Raw genomic sequence first — 17651 nt, 5'->3', positions numbered from 1 at the left:
TTGAATGTCAACATATTTTTATTACTCAGCTAATGTTGGCTTTGCTGGGTTAAATGTCATTTAAAGTGATCAGCTGGCAGCTTGTTTGGGGTTATTTTCACATTTATGAAAGGGAAAAGTTTGCAAGAATCCAATGTTCTTGAAACATATAGGTGAAGTCTGTTCTCCAGTGAGCCCTGCCCTTCATTTACCAACCAAGGAGCAGATAGCATTCCAGATCTTTTTAAAAAAAATTTTTTTTTTGAGAGAGAACACATCTTCAGGGGGCAGAGAGAGAGAGAGAGAGAGAGAGAGAGAGAGGAGAACCCCAGTAGTCTCCATACTCAGCACAGAGTCCAACGCAGGGCTTGATCCCACGACCCAAGCCAAAATCAAGAGTCAGAGGCTCAAACCAAATGAGCCACCCAGGCGCACCCCTCTAAGATCTTTTTTAGGAAAAGGTTCACATAAAGATCCAAGTTTGAAGCCCCTGCATGGACCTCAGTGCTGGTTAAGCCCTTGCTTGGAGAAATGGTCTGGTTCACACTGCACTGTTTTGTGATAAGTAGAAGGTACCCCAACAGTAAAACAGAAACCACAGACACAATGAAAGTGAAAGTCTTTGTGCGGAGGGGATGGAAGGACCATCCACTTTATACTTTAGCTCCAGTTGGCCGAGAGGTGAGAGGACTAGCAATATATTGTTCACCTTCATATGGGCACAGTTTCTTTATATCAAACCGTTGAAGACAATCCAATAGTTCATTACTATTCAATGTTAGTAAAATGGACACTTGAGAGAATTGAGTCCCGATCCAGGTGACACCAAGCCCCTGCAGTGAAGATGATTTCTCCCATGTGGAGGAGCGATATAGGAGTTAGACACAGACCCCCTTTGTTGTTCCTTCTAATTTACTGGCATTCTATGCGATAATATTTGGTTTTGTCAGAGGTTTTCCAACTGGGAGAGGCTGGGGGGAAATGTAAATGCATCTGCCATTGTATGATGGGACAAACACTGAATCCACAGCTCAGTCCTTGGTTTTCCATTTGTAGTAACAGTGTTCCAGGGCAAGGAGATGGCAAGGAGGGTTAGGGCCCATTGCCTTCCCCACTGCTTTGCCTAGAAATAGAGTCGTCCTGTTACAAGAGCCTTAAAAATGAGCTAGGGGGGTGCCTGGGTGGCTCAGTCAGTTAAGAGTCCGGCTCTTGGTTTCTGCTCAGGTCATGATTAGTTCTAGTCCCGCATCGGACGCTGTGCTGACAGTGCGTAGTCTGCTTAGGATTCTCTCTCTCCCTCTCTCTGTGCCCCTTCTCTGCTCACGCTGTCTCTCTCAAAATAAATAAATAAAAACTTTTTTAAAAAATGAGCTAGAGTCTTCTCAGTCTTCTCAGTGTGACCCTGACTTCTCCAGGTACTTTATGGTGCTTGGATTGGGTCCCGCACTCTCTCCCTCTGGCTGGCAGGCGGGTAATAGAAGTGGCTGGCCGTTTCTGTCCCCAGAATGGGGTTCAAACTCGCAGAGCACCTGGTGTCTTCAACGAAGAGCACCGTTTGTCCTTTTCTAAAACCCAGTAACTTGCACATTCCATTAATGTTTAGATACAGATAATGGAGGGGGGGGAGGCTACAGTAAAGAGATTTATGGTCATTTCAAGTTTAATGTCAGTTTCCTGCAAGATTAAGCTTCTTAGAAAATGCCACATTTTATGCCAGTTCCTTGCTTGGGCTGTTCAGAGAAAAGGCTGGATTTCATAAAGCTTACACTAAACAGAGCTAAACCTTGTTCTGGAAAGGCCTAAAATTTTACAGATATCTACCTGTTAACTGGCTTCTCTGAGAATAGAAAACCCATCAGGAAGAATGGTGGGGCACGGGCTTCAGAGTGGTGCAGAGCCTGGAATCCTGTGTGTGTGTGCATCACTCATGAGCTGTGCCCTTGGAGTAAATTACCAAACCCTCTAAGCCCCAGCTTCCTTGTCCATAAAATAGGAATAGCAACAGCACCTGCCTCAGAAGGTGTCCTCAAGGTCAAGTGCAGCACAGTGCCTGCTAGTAGGCTACCCGATACGTAGCATTGTTGCTATTTTCATTACTTTCCCTTCACTTGCAATATCACTAATGCAGTGATCCTGTAAAGTATGTATGATTCCCATTTCATATATGAGGAAGCAGAATCTCGGGGAGATTTAGGAAACCTGCCCAGGGTGACCTGACTCAATTCCCCTTGTGAATATACTCCTGAGAAGGGTGTGTTTCATTCTCTGGGAGGTGCATGTGTTGGCTCTAAAATACTCCACGTCCCAATTAGACACTCCCTGCCCAGGTGTGCTGGGCCTCACCCAACATAAGGAAGTCAGCACACTGTAGTGCAGGAGCCCAGGAATTCATATCCTGGCCCCCTCAGGCCTCAGAGGGTTGGGAAAGACGCACGACACGTGCTGAGCACATACACAGCGTTCGGTAATCGATCATTCACGACCAGCCATTCTGGCTCCAGCCTACCAAAGCTCCCCAGAGTCAACAGTGAAACCCCTGAAAACTGGAGTCTCTTACTCTCATCTGGAGACCATTCCAAAAGTACACATAGATAGGACGTGTCTCCATCCACCCAACAAGGGGGCCTAGAGGGCAAACCACAGACCATGACGGCCCAAATCCAGAAAGCACTAGAACAAGGGAAATTATGCAGTATGTGTCTCTCGTTTTAATATGCCAGCCCTCAGCCAGGAGCCAAAGCCTAGCACAATACCTGGCCTGTATGAACTCACTTAGTAAATATTTGTAGCCTGGCCAAGTGATAGAACGTCGGTCCTACAGATGGGAAAAGTGACTTTTTTGCCCTGGGTTCCTTTCTACGCTGATTTTGTGACAATAAACTGGTTTTCGAGAACTCCGGGGGATGCTGTAGTAAGAATATCTCTCTTCTTTTTGAAAACCACGCGAGCTCACAGTTTCTTTTTCTGCAGCGTTTCATGCATCACACTTGTTTTTCTGCCATTTTTTAGCCTACCCCAATCTTCTCATCTGTATCCATTCAGCCTCCAACACCAGAACAATCCTGCAGCATCACCAGGAACACCATACTGCTTGCTTAAACACTGGGGCTCTCTTTCCGCCCTTAGTCCCCACCAGCCTGTTTTTACCCCTCTTTTGGCTTGCTCTGTGTCTTTCGTGTGAGCTCTGCTCAAGTTCAAGTCATCGGTCATGACCTTGAACAGGCTGCTTCCTCTTCCAGGCCACTGCATCCCCATCTGTGGAGGGGAGGCCGTTGGCCGGGATGGTCTCTGAGGCCTCCACGGGTCAAAGGTTGCCTTTCTCCAGCACCATCTGCCAGATCTCTCTGGGCCCTGGTCTCCTCACTGTGAAATAAGAAAGTTAGACCATCAATCCACACTAGGCAGGAGCGGCTACTGGATTATTTTCTGGTTGTTATTCTTAGGGCCTCAACAAGAAACATAATCAATGTTTTCTTGCCCTTTTCCTCTGTAGACTGTAGACTGCTTTGGGATTACGTCTATCAGTTGCTTTCCGACAGCCGGTACGAAAACTTCATCCGATGGGAAGACAAAGAATCCAAAATATTCCGGATAGTGGATCCCAATGGACTGGCTCGACTGTGGGGAAACCATAAGGTAAAAGGGCACCAGATATTTGCTGTGCGAAGTAATGCCAAAATAAAGCCTTCATTTCCAGGTTGGAGGATAATTGTCTGTCTTCTGCCCCCCGAGTGTGCCCATCATTAGTTTATTCCTCACTGCGCAATTAGTTGCAAAGGGAAGGACATAAGTAAAGATGCCACTTTCCATGTGTTACTTATGCCGGGTGTCAGTTAACTTCACACCCCCCGGTCTGGTAGGGCTGCGTTGGAAGTGGCCCTCCATCCCATCCCCTCCACCTGGTGCTGCCACCCGTGTGTCGCTAGGAGCTGAGGAACAGGGGCTCTGTGACTCACAAGGGAGCTGGGGAGGTATCGCTTCTGTTCCGCTCAGTGAGAAACACCCACGTCCACAAAGGCCCCCTTCGACATGGAAATGCTCACATTCTGACTGTGACATCCCCTTGAAAAGCAAACAGGCAAGAACTGTCCGCCCCACAATTTTCCACCCTGGGAAAAGGGAGTAGAATTTAAAAGATCCAATCTTTTAAAGTTAGGAAAACTATTGAAGTGCATAGAGGCAAAAAGTGGGTGAAACACCACCCTAAACATGCATGATGGATGCCTGGATAAAGAAACACTGCCGTATACATACAGAGGAAGATTACTCAGCCTTAAGGGAGGTTAGAAATCCTGTCACAGGCTACGGCATTGGAGGAATCTTGACGACATTCTGCTAAGTGAACTAAGCCAGTCCCAGAAAGACAAATCCTGCCTGTTGCCACTCACACGAAGTATCTACAACAGGCAAATTTGCTGAACCAAAGAGTGGAGTGGTGTGGCCCGGGGTTGGGGAGAGAGGGGCAGGAGAAAGTACTGATCAATGGGCATAAAATAAAATAAAATAAGAAAAGAATAGAGCAAAGAGTCTCTCCCCTCAAAAAATATTTAAATAAGTAAATCTGTATTCCTACTAAAAAAATAAAAACAAGTAACCAAGATCCAGGCCTGACCACAGCCAGGTAGATGTGGGCAAAGCAGGCAAAGCACCTTGATGGCACAGCCCCAGATGAGCTGAGTGAGCAGGGACAGAGTGGGGCCCAGCCGAGCTCGGGGGGCTGGGGGGCAGGGGAGGTGGGGGGCTGCAGCCTTAGAGGTTGGAAGCCTGCGCTCTGGTTCCAGTGAGGAAGACCTAATTGCAGGCCATGACCAAATACGGCAAGGCCCCACTGACAGACTCTTCAGTGCGTGAGTCACAGAGAAAAATCCCTCTGCAAGCTCCCGATGGTGCCCGGAGCCCCAGGGCTCGGAACCACTGTATTCTTCCTTCCACAACAGGAATTCCAACAAACAAACAAAAAAATCTCTTCCTTAAAACGACAAACCAGAAACACAAGTTGGAGAAAGGTTGCTGCAATGAAAGAAAGAAGGGAGGGAGGGAGGGAGGGAGAAAGAAAGAGAAAGAAAGAAAGAAAGAAAGAAAGAAAGAAAGAAAGAAAGAAAGAAAGAAAAGGAAGGAAGAAGAAAGAAAGAAAGAAAGAAAGAAGAAGAAGGAAGGGAGGGAGGGAGAGAAGAAAGAAAGAAAAGGAAAGAAGGAAGAAAGGAAGAAAGAAAAGGAAAGGAAGAGAAAGAAAGAAAAAAAGAGAAAGAAAAAAAAGGAAAGAAGGAAGAAAGAAAAGGAAGGAAGGAAGAAAGGAAAGAAAGAAAGAAAGAAAGAGAAAGGAGGGAGGGAGAGAAGAAAGAAAGAAAGAAAGAGGAAAGAAAGAAAGAGAAAAAGGGAGGGAGAGAAGAAAAAGAAAAAAGTAAAGGAAAGAAGGAAAAAAGGAAAGAAGGAAGAAAGAAAAGGAAGGAAGGAAGGAAGAAAAGGAAGGAAGAGAAAGAAAGAAAGAAAGAAAGAAAGAAAGAAAGAAAGAAAGAAAGAAAGAAAGAAAGAAAAAGAAAGAAAGAGAAAAATTCTCTGTGGGTCGGAAGGTGAAGGATGACCCACAGATAGGGGAACCTGCAGGAAATTCATGGAGCACAGCAGAGCATAGTCTTGGAAGGTAGTGAGGGAGGTTGCTGTGGGATATACTTTATTAGCCACAGCACCAAGACTTCTGACGAAAGGGGATTCACCTTCGGAGAAATTTTGGCGCCCGTGTCTAAAGGCCAAGGGGGTGGGAATTGGTGGGCCTGGGGGGCAGCTGGGGGGCAGGTAGCTCCCCAGAGCTGGTAGGGCCACGCGAGCAGCCAAAGAGCTTTTATTTTAATAGCTCCCCAGCGCCTTTTCGGAGGTTTATGTCACTGTGTCTTTGTGCTTTTTTCTCTCTTCCTCCTTTGAACAAACAGAACAGAACAAACATGACCTATGAGAAAATGTCCAGAGCCCTGCGCCACTACTACAAACTAAACATTATCAGGAAGGAGCCAGGACAAAGGCTTTTGTTCAGGTAGCGCTTCCTTTTTCTCCTTTCCTTCTTTTGGGAGGATATTGTTTTCCTTAAATAAGAGGGAGGAGGGAGGCTGTTAAGATCTCTACCTGCCTGTCTGACACAGAAAGCCATCGCTGCTACAAATTGCATACCAGATGCTGGGTTGTTCGAATTTCAGGAAAAGAAGTCGGTTTTTTGTTTTTTGTTTTTTGTTTTTAACTTATGTCTGTCCTGTCACAAAGCCCAAACTAAGTAAGCACAGTGCGACTCAACTTGAAAATAATGCAGTGATCAAATCGTATTATCTGGATTTAACATCCAGGGTAGTTAAGAGGACCGGCCAAAGTAACACCGTCAATGGCAAAGCGAGGTATTAGGTCTAGACTTCCAGGTTCCCGACGCTTGTGAGCAGGTTTCTGAACCAGCGTTTGTCAAACTTCAGGTCATGACCCGTTAGCGAATCATGAAATAGATTTAATGAGTCAGTCTAAACTTTTCTTTTTTTAATGGAATAGAACAAAACTGAACAGGGTGGGATAGAGTCGAAAATATCAGACTGTGTCACATGAAGTAAGAGTGGCTAATGATTCAGGAAAGCTTTGTTTCATGTGTGCGTGTGTACGTGCTGAGTCATGATGTCAAAATATATATATATTTTTTTAATTTTTTTAACGTTTATTCGTATTTTGAGAGACAGAGCGTGAGTAGGGGAGGGGCAGAGAGGTAGAGGGAGACAGAATCCGAAGCAGGCTCCAGGCTCTGAGCTGTCAGCACAGAGCCCGACGCGGGGCTCAAACTCACAGACCGTGAGATCATGACCTGAGCTGAAGTTGGATGCTTAACCGACTGAGCCAACCAGGCGCCCCAAAATATATTTTTTTATGGTGCATGATAATCCGAAAAGTCCGGAAGCTGCTGCAGTAGACACTCCTCTTTCCAGACTTCCTCACAGCTCATGAGTTCCAACCATTTAACCTACCACATAGATTGTGATTCCAAGCACTCTGCCAGAGAAGAGAAAGAATTAGGAGAAGAGGAAGAAAGGAATGTCAAGGACCAGTCAGGAGAGGTAGAAGGGATGGTCACTGACACTGATGGTAATGGACGTGGGGCGACCAAGGGAAGGCTGGGAGAAGGTGGGATCGACGGACATGACGTCAGGTTATGGGTTTGGCAGATGGGACAGAAAAGAGTTTCGATGGGGCTAGAGAGATGGATTTGGAATTGTCTGTACACAGGTAGCAAGTGACACTCTGCATGAGTAGATCCATTCGCTGGGATAGATTAGAGAGAGCAGAGAACTCAAGCTTTATTTAGCATTAGGAGTAATGGTAACTTGGGAAGGGTAGAAACAATTGACGTCTTCAAAAACAACAGAAAAGCTTAGTCAAGAGATGGGAACAGAATGGGAAGGAGTTAAAAAAAAGAACCCTCGCTTCCCTGGCTCTGCTGATGGCTTCTCATCATCCTTGACCCTAAACATAGTCCTCGGCTCCTGTTCTTTCTGGATGAAATGATTCCATTACACAGCTTCAGTTAGACTGCGTGGTTAGACTCACCAGCCTTTGTTCTGTATCCAGCTCTAGGATCCCCCTGAAGTCCCCCTGAAATCTGAATTTCCAAGAGCTTCTTATAGTACATGGCCACTTAAATACCTTCTCCACATACTAGAAATATCCCCTGCCCCCCATCCAGGATTCCTGTTACTCATCAGTGGTGTCAACATCGTTTTAAGCAACCAACTTTGATGCTGGAGTTACTGTTGACTCCTCCTATATCCAGGTCAGTCATTATGCAGGATTGTCCCTGGCTCTTCCATTGCACACTGTTTCTACTCCATTCTATGTTGCTAGGGCTAGAAGCCTGGAAACCACATTTCCCAAGATTTCTTACCAGCAAATTCCAGGTTGGAGTCTACCAATGACAAGCACTTTCATGAGAATTTAGAAGACATAAGAAAGGCAAAAGCATTCTTGTTGCTTCCTTGTCTAGACTTTATGATTCACACCTAGATTAATTCAATAATCCTTTCTACCTCTGGTCCACTCCCCTGCCTTCCAAATTCATCACACACACTGCCAGCTACCTACCCTATGACACTAATATGATCCCCTGTGCCAGAAATATATATCTCTCTAACTTTTGCTTTTTTAATATATATGCCCTCTAGGTCTAGCTCAAGTGTCCCACCCATCATGATGCTCAAACACACACAGATGTCTTCTTCCATCATCTCTTGGATCCCTTGGCCCTAAACCACATCACGATTTGCATTTTCAATAGCTATACATATGAAGTCCTTCTCCCCACAACTAGGTCATAAGATCCTAGAAGGGAGAGGATTATATTTTATATAATTCTATTTTATACCTTACGGAGGCTTTCAGTAAATGTTTCTTGACAAGCCTGATTTGGAATATCAGAAGCTTATTACAGAAGACTAGTCAAGAGAAGAAAGAGGTAGGGTAGGGGGCCGAATATAGCGTATCTGTGGATTTGGCCTCGGGAGATTGTCAGTGACTTCAGATTTTGGGGAGAAGTGTTAGGGGATGAAAGGAGAAGACAGAGTGCAGACTCAACAAATCGTACTACTTGGGGAGTTGAGCAATAAAGGGCAGAAAAGAGAAGCAGAAGTAGTTGGAAGGTTCATAGGCTTCCAATAGTGATTTTTGACAACATGAAAGGACAGGATCGTGCTATTAGTGAGAAGAGTTGGTCACTTTTGAGGAAATGAGGGATGGAAGCCAGACTTGCCACAAAATGAAGGCTTCTTGGTGTGTAAAACCCTGTGTGTAATCAAGTGAAGTGTTAAATTGTGGGTAGTCTTTACAAGGGTTATAGGCACTGAGGGAAGGAGGATTGCAGCGTGGACTGGTGCTGTTGCATGGCTCTTTGATGCAGGGGCAGGGCGCAAAGAATAAGCAGGGCTCAGAGAGTGCCAGATGAGGTTTGGAGGGAAGGCCATGATGTGTATAAGAAAAAAGACTGGCCAGACTGGAATAAAGGCTTCATGCTCGTCAACGGTGGGTGACAAGAGTTTCCTGGGTAGAGATGACAGAGAACCCAGGTGGGCAAGCCGAAGAGTGTGTCCTTGGCTTTACCTGTTAAGTGGTCATCACAGGCTCTCGAATGTGGAGTGACATGTGTTAGGACCGTTCATCTGGTGCAGGGCAGAGTGGGAAGAGAAGGGTGTGCAGGCGCCGAGGGGGCTGTGGAAGCGGCACTCCGGGGAGGGCAGAACCTTTGCAACCAGGCCACCTTCCTGCACTGTGGAAATCGTGGCCCTGACAGGTCACTGATAGGATTTCCAATAAGAAGATAAGCCTTGCTGTCTGCACCCAGCTGCAGAGGAAGACAGGCTAAGGGGGATTCATTGCTAGCATTTTGGCTGGATCAGTGATAACGTTGAAAATGATTCTCTTTGCCTTTCTAACTGCTAAGAGCACCACTAAGTTGTCCTTTTATGAAAATTTTCCATTTGACATTTAATTGGATCCTTTTGAGGTAAATTCAAGTGTTGCATACCATTCCCTGGGCCCACAGTCTGGGATAGAAATGGATATACAGCTCTCGTAGGTCATTGGAAAATCTCTCTAACAGCAGATCAGTGAGCTGTACCAGGGTTCCCTCGTATGGTCGTACAGGAATGCACGACACAGCTCACAGCCACCCTAGACGTTTTTATAGTTATTTTGCCATTTTTTCCAGCACTCAGAGGAAGGGGCACCTCCTTCCAGTTTGTGCTAAGTCAGCATTACTGGCTGAGTTCAAATAGCTGTCCAGCTATTTGAGATGATGGGGCCTTTGCTTTTAGTTTAAGAGTTCAAGGTGAAGGCAACTGGAGGAAAATGTAATCTTCTGTGCTCGTCCATTTCCTCTCACCAAAGGTTTATGAAAACCCCGGATGAAATCATGAGTGGCCGAACGGACCGTCTGGAGCACCTGGAGTCCCAGGAGCTGGATGAACAAATATACCAAGAAGATGAATGCTGAGGGAACCAACCCACCACCTCAGCGGGCCAGCAGCCGGGGGGGCCCCCTGCCCGCGAGGGGCCTGGAGGCGAGCCGAGCAGGCGGGCTGAGACTAGAACAGGAAGAGACCCAGGAGTGGGAGTGACACCTGTCTCGCGTAGCGGGAGGGCCCCCAGAGCACCTTAGACAAACCACCCAGCAAAGGCGGGGCTGGAATTCTGGCCAAGGGCACGAGCCTGGGACTCGCGGTTCCCGTTTTCCTCATTTGGAACCTCTCCATCTGTAATTCCTCACCCTCACCCGTCCACCCGTTGTTAGTTTCATGGTGTTTTCGTTTTTTGGTTTTTTTTGTTTAAGACCACGCAGTTTGACTTTTCATCATTCATATAGGGGAAGACATCCGAGGTTGTTTTCCTATGGAAATATATATCTATTATATATACCTATTTTTTTGCAAATCTCACAAAGTGCGGCAAACCCAGCTGGTCAGGAAAGAGAAAACACACGCAAAGGGTTTCAGGTTCCTCTTTATCCTGCCACGTGGATCAGGTTTGTTCCTGTTGCTCTTGGGTCTTGGCTGGGGGAAAAAAAAAAAAAAAAAAAAAAGATGCTTTTAAAAAGGATAAAGTGAAAAGGAGAGCGCTCTTTTTCTCCCTCTCGCTCTTTCCTCCCCTGCCTCTCCCTCCCTGCCTGCTGTTGAGTTTCAGATACCTTTTAGCAGAGTCCAGCCTCCAGGACAGTCTTGGGAGTTGGTGACGCTCCAACGGAATCAGCGGTCTGGGTGCTTTACAGCGGCACTGCGCAAAAAATAAAATAAATAATAATAATAATAATCCAACCCACATCCGGACATCTGGCTGCCTATCAGAGGGAGGCCCCAAACGTCACAGGTGCTGTGGTCCTCCAGAGAGATAAGCGTCAGTCCAGCTGGCTGCCCCCGGCCGTGGCTGTGAGCACCCCAGGGCTTGGTGGTGCCGCAGGACAGAAGATCAGGATGGAAGGCCGTGTGTATTATTCGGAAGGCCCCAGCCTCTTGGGATTAACTTGCAGGTCCTGCAAGGTTCCCAAAGGCCACCTTGTGGTCAGTTTCATGCCCTCACCTAACTTTTTAAAAATTCCTGGGCTTTTTAAAAGTTTCCTGGCCCCCACGGGACACAGGGCATTGGAGAGGGGAGGACCCTGGAGTACACAGTCTCGCTTGCTACTGATGTTTGCCCAGCCTGGGCAGACAGGAAACTCGTCAGATCTATGACCTTTTTCTCTTCTCCTTTCATCGCTGTGCGTCACCCATTCGTGGCTCTTTCTCGCCTCGAAATAAGGTCCACAGTGTCTTGTAAAATGAGGGACGTGCCACCCCTTAGTACTTTTGATGATAACACATATTTTTAGAAAGCTCTGTAAGATTTTTTTTTTCCTTTTCTAGCCATCTGAACTCTTTTAATACAGGTTCAGAATCCAATCTTAGAAGGACGGCCGTTTTTTAATCCAAAAGATTAGACCCGCCTTACACAGCACCCCCTCCTCGTTTCTCTAGTTTTCTCTCCTTGGTTGGGTGAGCATCTCGCAGCTCCCCAGGGTACATGTGCACGTCGTCAGCGGCACTTCTAGATGCTGCTGCCAGATCCCTGTCTTCTCAAGCCACTTCTGAGCAAATCAGGGAGGTGGGGGTTGGAGGAACGCAGGCAGGAAGAGTTCTCCCCCAGCCTTATTGACAAGGACACCAGCCTGGGGAGAGGGAAAGGACACATTGACTGCGGGTCAAGGACACTGGAATCAAGGAGCCCTTCGAGGTCCTTCAGTTGTGCTCTGTTCCTGCCCCTTATCAGACCGCAGATAGAGACATAGAGGTGGCCAGCCTCCTCCACTGTCACATGATCCACCAACTCTACCTTCCAGAAGGCCGGGCTTGCAGTGAGGTCAGGGACCTGCTGATGAAGGAAGGGTTTGGTCTCAGGCCACTTGAATGGTGGTGAAAGTCAGCTGGACCCCAGCATGCTCCAGATGTCTTTCAAGAGCATTCAGCAGCATGCACTGATTCGTTGTCCAGCCTCTAAGATGACTGATGTTGGATTGCAACTTGAGAGATTAAGCCAAAAACCTGGTGTATTGGGAAGACCATTGAGTCGAAGGGCTGGAGAGAAAAGGTGGATTTTTACTGAGGCCCTTTGTGTGGCTATGAAAGCAGAGACCAGGGCATGATGTTGCTCTTTCCTAAGATGAGAACATCTCATTCTGTTCACTTTACCCACACGTAAGGACTCCAGCTCTTTCTGTTCAAAGAATATTACAGCTGAATTATGGAGGGAAATTCCCTTTTGCCCCAAGGATCTCTGTATTTAAAGCAATACCCTGTAAGAATAGGTAAGACTTAGGATGGTGACACCTTCACCTGCTTGAAGAATAGAAAGCACTAATTCCAACGTGCTCCTTATTTCCTACCCCGGTATTACCAGTAAGAACTTTCTGTTGATTCCCTTACTGGCAAAAGTCGTCCTCATTTATTTTCTGAGCTAACACCCGGGCAGTGCCGACACCAGGGATGCGGTGTTTACACGCCGCAGACCCCAAAGATCTCCGGTTCCATTCAGCAAACTTGGATGAAGCACCTTCTAGACACTGGGAGGGATTCAAAGAGGAAATCAGGCACAACCCCTGCCCTCCAAGAGCTTAGGCTCTACCTGTAGGGTCTACCAGTATGAAATTCCTTACTTCAACACTAAGTACGAGGGGCGATGAACATGTCACCTGGGACCAAATTAAAAGCACGTCCGTGATCTGAATAGCTGGCCTTTCCCTACCACTGCCATGTGAGTCCTGGGCTTGCAAGATCAGAAATTGGGAAAGGAGAATGTGGACGAGCACTGCAGAGCGGGGAGAGCTCCCTTCAGCGGTGTCTGAGACGGTCGCTCTCGCTTGTATCTCTAGCTAGAAATTCTCTAGCATTTTCTCTTCCCTGCACCCTGGGTTAGCGAGGTTGCCTCCTCTTGATCAGAAGAAAGCAGTGGCAATTAGCGGGACTAGCTATGTGGCTCTTAACATGATCTCTTTTTGTCCCAAGGCAACTTAGTCTTGCCTAAGACAGCATCACCAGTGTCCTGAATCCTTTTTTTTTGGGGGGGGGGGCAGGGAGCTGCCCACAGAATAAGAGGAATAACACACTGATGAATTTTCTCCTTTCGATGGTGTATTTGGCCCCCTCCGACCCAGGGTCTTTTTACCCTGATACCTTGTCCAAATGGGAACGTAGCTTTAGCTGAAATTTCGATGGCTCTGACAGGATTCGCCTAAATGACTAAGTACCCACCGTCTCCCCCTTTCACTGCCTAGGCTCCAACTCGGAATACCTTTTTGAAACATTCACTCCCTTCTGCAGAAGGGAGACCCGAGTATCCAGGAGGTTAGTATGACTTGCCCGAGGAGCAGACAGCATGCCAGGGACAGAAGGAGGATTGAGATCCCGCCTGGCCAGATCCCCCATTTGACCCATTCCCACCCAGGAACCTGAAGATGAGAGATTTGGGAAAACACACGAAGAACAAAGGGCAGGTTGTTTTTGCTTTTGTGTTTTTCCCCTAGCATTCGGTGCTAGTCGGTTTTCACCCGCTCGGTCTGCTCCCCTTCTGAGCAGAAATCTGGAAGGAAGGCAGTGAGACAAGGAAGCCATGGCGGGAGGTGGGGTGGGGGTGGCAATAATCCCTGCCTGTCTAAAAACCGCGGAAGACTAACCTGATCCTCTTTTGGCCCCATCTGCATCAACACTAAACAACTACAAACTCCCTGAATCTTTCACACATGCCAAGTGAACATTCTTGAAGATTTCTCTTTGTGACTGCAAACCAGGATGAATCTAGAATTTCTTTTTCTTTTTTTTTTTTTTTTGTTTAATTTCTAATCTCTTGTTGTTTATGAGGTGTGGGGTGTATAAGGGACTGAATCAAATGAATGTAACAAAAAAAAAGAAAAAAAAAAAACAAAAAACAAATGCCTTTTCTCAGGGCCAGTGAGTTGCAAATAATTTTTAAAGAAAAGCCTATAATTGCATCATCTCAATAAATTTTTTATAAAAAAAAAAAAAAAGGACCAAGTCTCTGTTTTTAATAATATGGAATAGAGTCAATGCAGGCAAGGTACGCCAATGAGCTAAATCCTGTCTCCACTCAATTACAGCGTAAAGCACTGTCATGGTTTTTCACTGGCAGGCAGCCTCTGTCCCCGAGCAGTCTGCAGGCACTTTGGACAAGCGGCACCAGAAAGGTCAGCGCAAACCGTTCAGATCTGAGCATCTGCCACAGGTGGAGAAATCTGCCGGAAGGAACCCCGACGGGAGATGCTTGGGTCCCGTGCTGTGCCAAACATTTACCAGCTCCCTGCCGACTGAGGGGATTCCGGGGTCCTCCAACAATAGAACTGCTCCTTCGTTCTACTGAAATCATGGGTGTGAGCCTGTCGGTGAGGACGGCACAAGTACGGGGTAGGGCCCAGGACTACACAGGGGACCACAGTGACCTGGGAGGTCATCGCACAACTCAGAGCCCCGCCCCCACCCCCGTGCTCAGAATGTCTCGGTGACACTGGCCAGTCTTGCCACTTGCCAGTGAGTAGGCACTTGTGATTTCAATATCAAACATCCTGCAGTCAACCAGAACTATCTGTCTGCCGTCAGAGGTGGGTGGAAACTAAAAGAAAGGAAAATGAAGCAAATGAAATTGCTTGTTAGCAACTCAGATGAAGGTTTGGGAAGTAGAAGTTTGAAAGCAATCAGATTATTCTGTATTTACGTTGCCCCCGGGGTACTCTGTCTTCCCTGACCATGGATTGGTGATATTTGGCCCTATATTCCATATCATCAGAGCACAGTATCCACTCATGAGTGTCTATAGATTTCCTGAGGTGCTAATAATACATCTGGGCGCTGCTATTTTTATAACTCAGCATTAGCATCACCTGGGGATTGCTAGAAATGCAAATTATCAGTTCCTGTCCCCTAAACTGAAGCAAAAACTTTGGCGGGAGAGGGGAGGGCTTAGCAATTTTTTTAACAAGCTTTCCAGTGATTCTGATGCCCGCCAAAGTCTGGGAGCCACTGCTAGCATCGGTTTGTTCGTTTTGGTATAAAGAAGTGTATGGCCATCTGAATAGTAAGTACACGGAATCGATAACAAGGAATTTGCATTCACAGTATTCACACACATTGATGCTATATTTTTCCTAATACTAAATATACTGTGGAACGAGGCTCAATGGACAAAGAACCACATTTCAAGTCCTCTTCTCCCTCCCTCCAAATCTTTGAAGCAGTCTGCCATAAAGATGAGCTATTTTAAAGGGTAGCTCTAATGGCTGACCTGCCCTTGCAAATTAGAGCACAACTATTTACTCACTTATGTCCACTTATCTGCCCAACCAGCCTAACCTAAAAAGAAAAGTAAAAGGATCATTCTCATCTACTCCCTGACCTTGGCTGTCTGGCCCTGGAGTTATGAAGCAGAACCCAGATGACCACATAGCCAGGGTATTGGCAGGGGACTCCAGAAGCACTGGATTAGATCAGTGCTTCCCAAACCTGAGAAGTGTTCATGAATCACCAGGGATCTTGGTAAAAAGCAGATCCTGCCAGTAATATCAACATCTTGGGAATTCGGGCAGAAGATCGGCTTGTTCTCCCTCTGAGTGAGGCTTGAAATTTGGCACTACTTTCGCCAAGCCCCCCACCCGCTTTGAGTAGCAAGATGCCAGTTCTTCTCTCCCTTTCAGCCCCAAGATTCTGACCCTAATGCGGAATCTCTTTGGTGCATTCCTTGGCCAGTTCCTTCCTAGGAAAGTCCCCAGGGCCAGTCTGCTCTGCAAGAAGTTGGCTTCTTCTCCATGTAGGGCAGCGACAAGAATGCACACCATGATCAAAAGCCTCTTGACCAAATAAAGGGACAGCTATTCAGGTACTGGACTCTAATACAGGTGGCCCTAACCGGATGCCTCACGGTCGCCGTCCTTATGGTAGGGAATGGGAATTCCTGGCATCACTGTCTCTCTTTCAGCTTCTAGAAACACCAATCATGATCACTGTAAGCAGATAGAAAGCTGATGATGAATTTCTCGTTTCAAAAGACAACAGGATACATGAGCAGATGTTCCATCCAAACTGCCCAAAACGTTGACATGATAAGCCAACGGTCTTGGGGCACTGTCCTCACTGTCGCACTTAAAGATTCATTCTTTTTTTAAATTAAGAACTAGTTGATCTCGGGGAACGTGGGGGGCTCAGTCGGTGAAGCATCCAGCTCTAGATTTTGGCTCAGGTTATGATCTCCCGGCTCATGAATTCGAGCCCTGGATGGGATTCCGCACTGACAGTGAGGAGCCTGCTTGGGATCCTCTATCTCTCCCTCTCTCTCTACCCCTCCCTTGCTCACACACATGCTCGCTCACTCTCAAAATAAACAAACAAAAAAAATGACTCAGTCTTGGAGCACTTGGGTGGCTCAGTCAGTTGAATGACTGACTCTTGTTTTAGGCTCAGATCATGATCCCAGGGTTGTGGGATCGAGCCCCACATAGGGCTCCGTGCTGAGTGTGGAGCTTGTCTGAGGTTCTGTCTCTCTCTCCTTCTGCTCCTCTCCCCGGCTAGCACTCTCTCCCTCTAAAAAAATAATAATAATAAAATTAAAAAAACAAATAACCCAGAGTCTTGATCATGAAAGCCCATATCCGACCCCCTGAGTTGACCTTGGCTTCCTCTGATGACTCTGGTAGCACTATGTACTCTCTCCTCGGTGTTACAGCTGCAAGTGCTTCCGTAAAAGCAACTAAATGCCACCTACAACGGAGGGTTCATGCGCCTCTGTCCCCCACTCAGGCTCTCAGAGGGGAGTGTTTCATGCGCCTTTATACGACCAGCCCCTTGCATGGTGCCTGGCATATGTGTATCTGAATCAGTGAATGAGGGTGTGAAGTCAGAAAATCTTTGTGACCTTTGGTTAGACAATGACTTCGTACATATGACGCCAAACACACAACCCATAAAAGAAAAAAACTTTTTTATGTTTATTTTTTGAGAGAGAGAGAGAGAGAGAGAGCGCGCAAGCAGGGGAGGGGCAGAGAGAGAGAGAGACACAGAATCAGAAGCAGGATCCAGGCTCTGAGCTGTCAGCACAGCAGGGCTCAAACTCACGGACCCCAAGTTCATGACCTGAACCGAAGTTGGACGCTTAACTGACTGAGCCGCCCAGGTGCCCCGGGGGGGGGGGGGGGGGGAATGTTTTTCTGACAAATTGAACTTCATCAAAATTAAAATTTGTTCTTCAAAAGATCCCATTAAGGAAATGCAAAGGCAAGCTACAAACTGGGAGAAACAGCAACTTTTTTATGTACAAAATAAGACATCTATGATATGCACGGAACATATTCTCCCATTTCCACTTTATCTATAACCATCTTAAAAGACGGTTGGTTATCTTTCCATTCATAACTGGGTAGCGTTAGTCACTCACACATAAAAGACAGAGATATATTACATGTCTGCTGTAAGGAAACCATCTTCAAAATGTGTTTTAAAATTGTTTCTTCTGTCTGTCATGTTGGCAACACACTTTTCACTGTTCTGCAGTTCATATTCCCTTTTTCCCTTTCCTTTGCCGAATGCCTGAAGTAGGCGGCCTTTGGGGAGGCATATTAAACGATTTTTAAACTACAT

General features: G+C 46.6%; 1 protein-coding gene across 3 annotated transcripts in view; it reads left to right on the top strand.

The window, feature by feature from the left end:
* The window catches only part of ETV6 (ETS variant transcription factor 6), a 253331-nt gene extending 242924 nt beyond the window's left edge, over nt 1-10407 (top strand). For all 3 annotated transcript variants that reach the window (XM_086714074.1, XM_086714073.1, XM_086714072.1), the window contains 3 exons: nt 3473-3615; nt 5907-6007; nt 9877-10407. In XM_086714074.1, the coding sequence (XP_086570200.1) occupies nt 3473-3615; nt 5907-6007; nt 9877-9982 (350 nt within the window). In that variant the 3' untranslated portion in view covers nt 9983-10407. The remainder of the gene's footprint in view (nt 1-3472; nt 3616-5906; nt 6008-9876) is intronic.
* The last annotated feature ends 7244 nt before the right edge of the window (nt 10408-17651 follow it).

Source organism: Puma concolor, chromosome B4, assembly GCF_028749965.1.
Source record: "Puma concolor isolate L17-30 chromosome B4, mPumCon1.1.hap2, whole genome shotgun sequence".
Taxonomy (NCBI): domain Eukaryota; kingdom Metazoa; phylum Chordata; class Mammalia; order Carnivora; family Felidae; genus Puma; species Puma concolor.
This window is presented reverse-complemented; position numbering and strand designations above follow the sequence as displayed.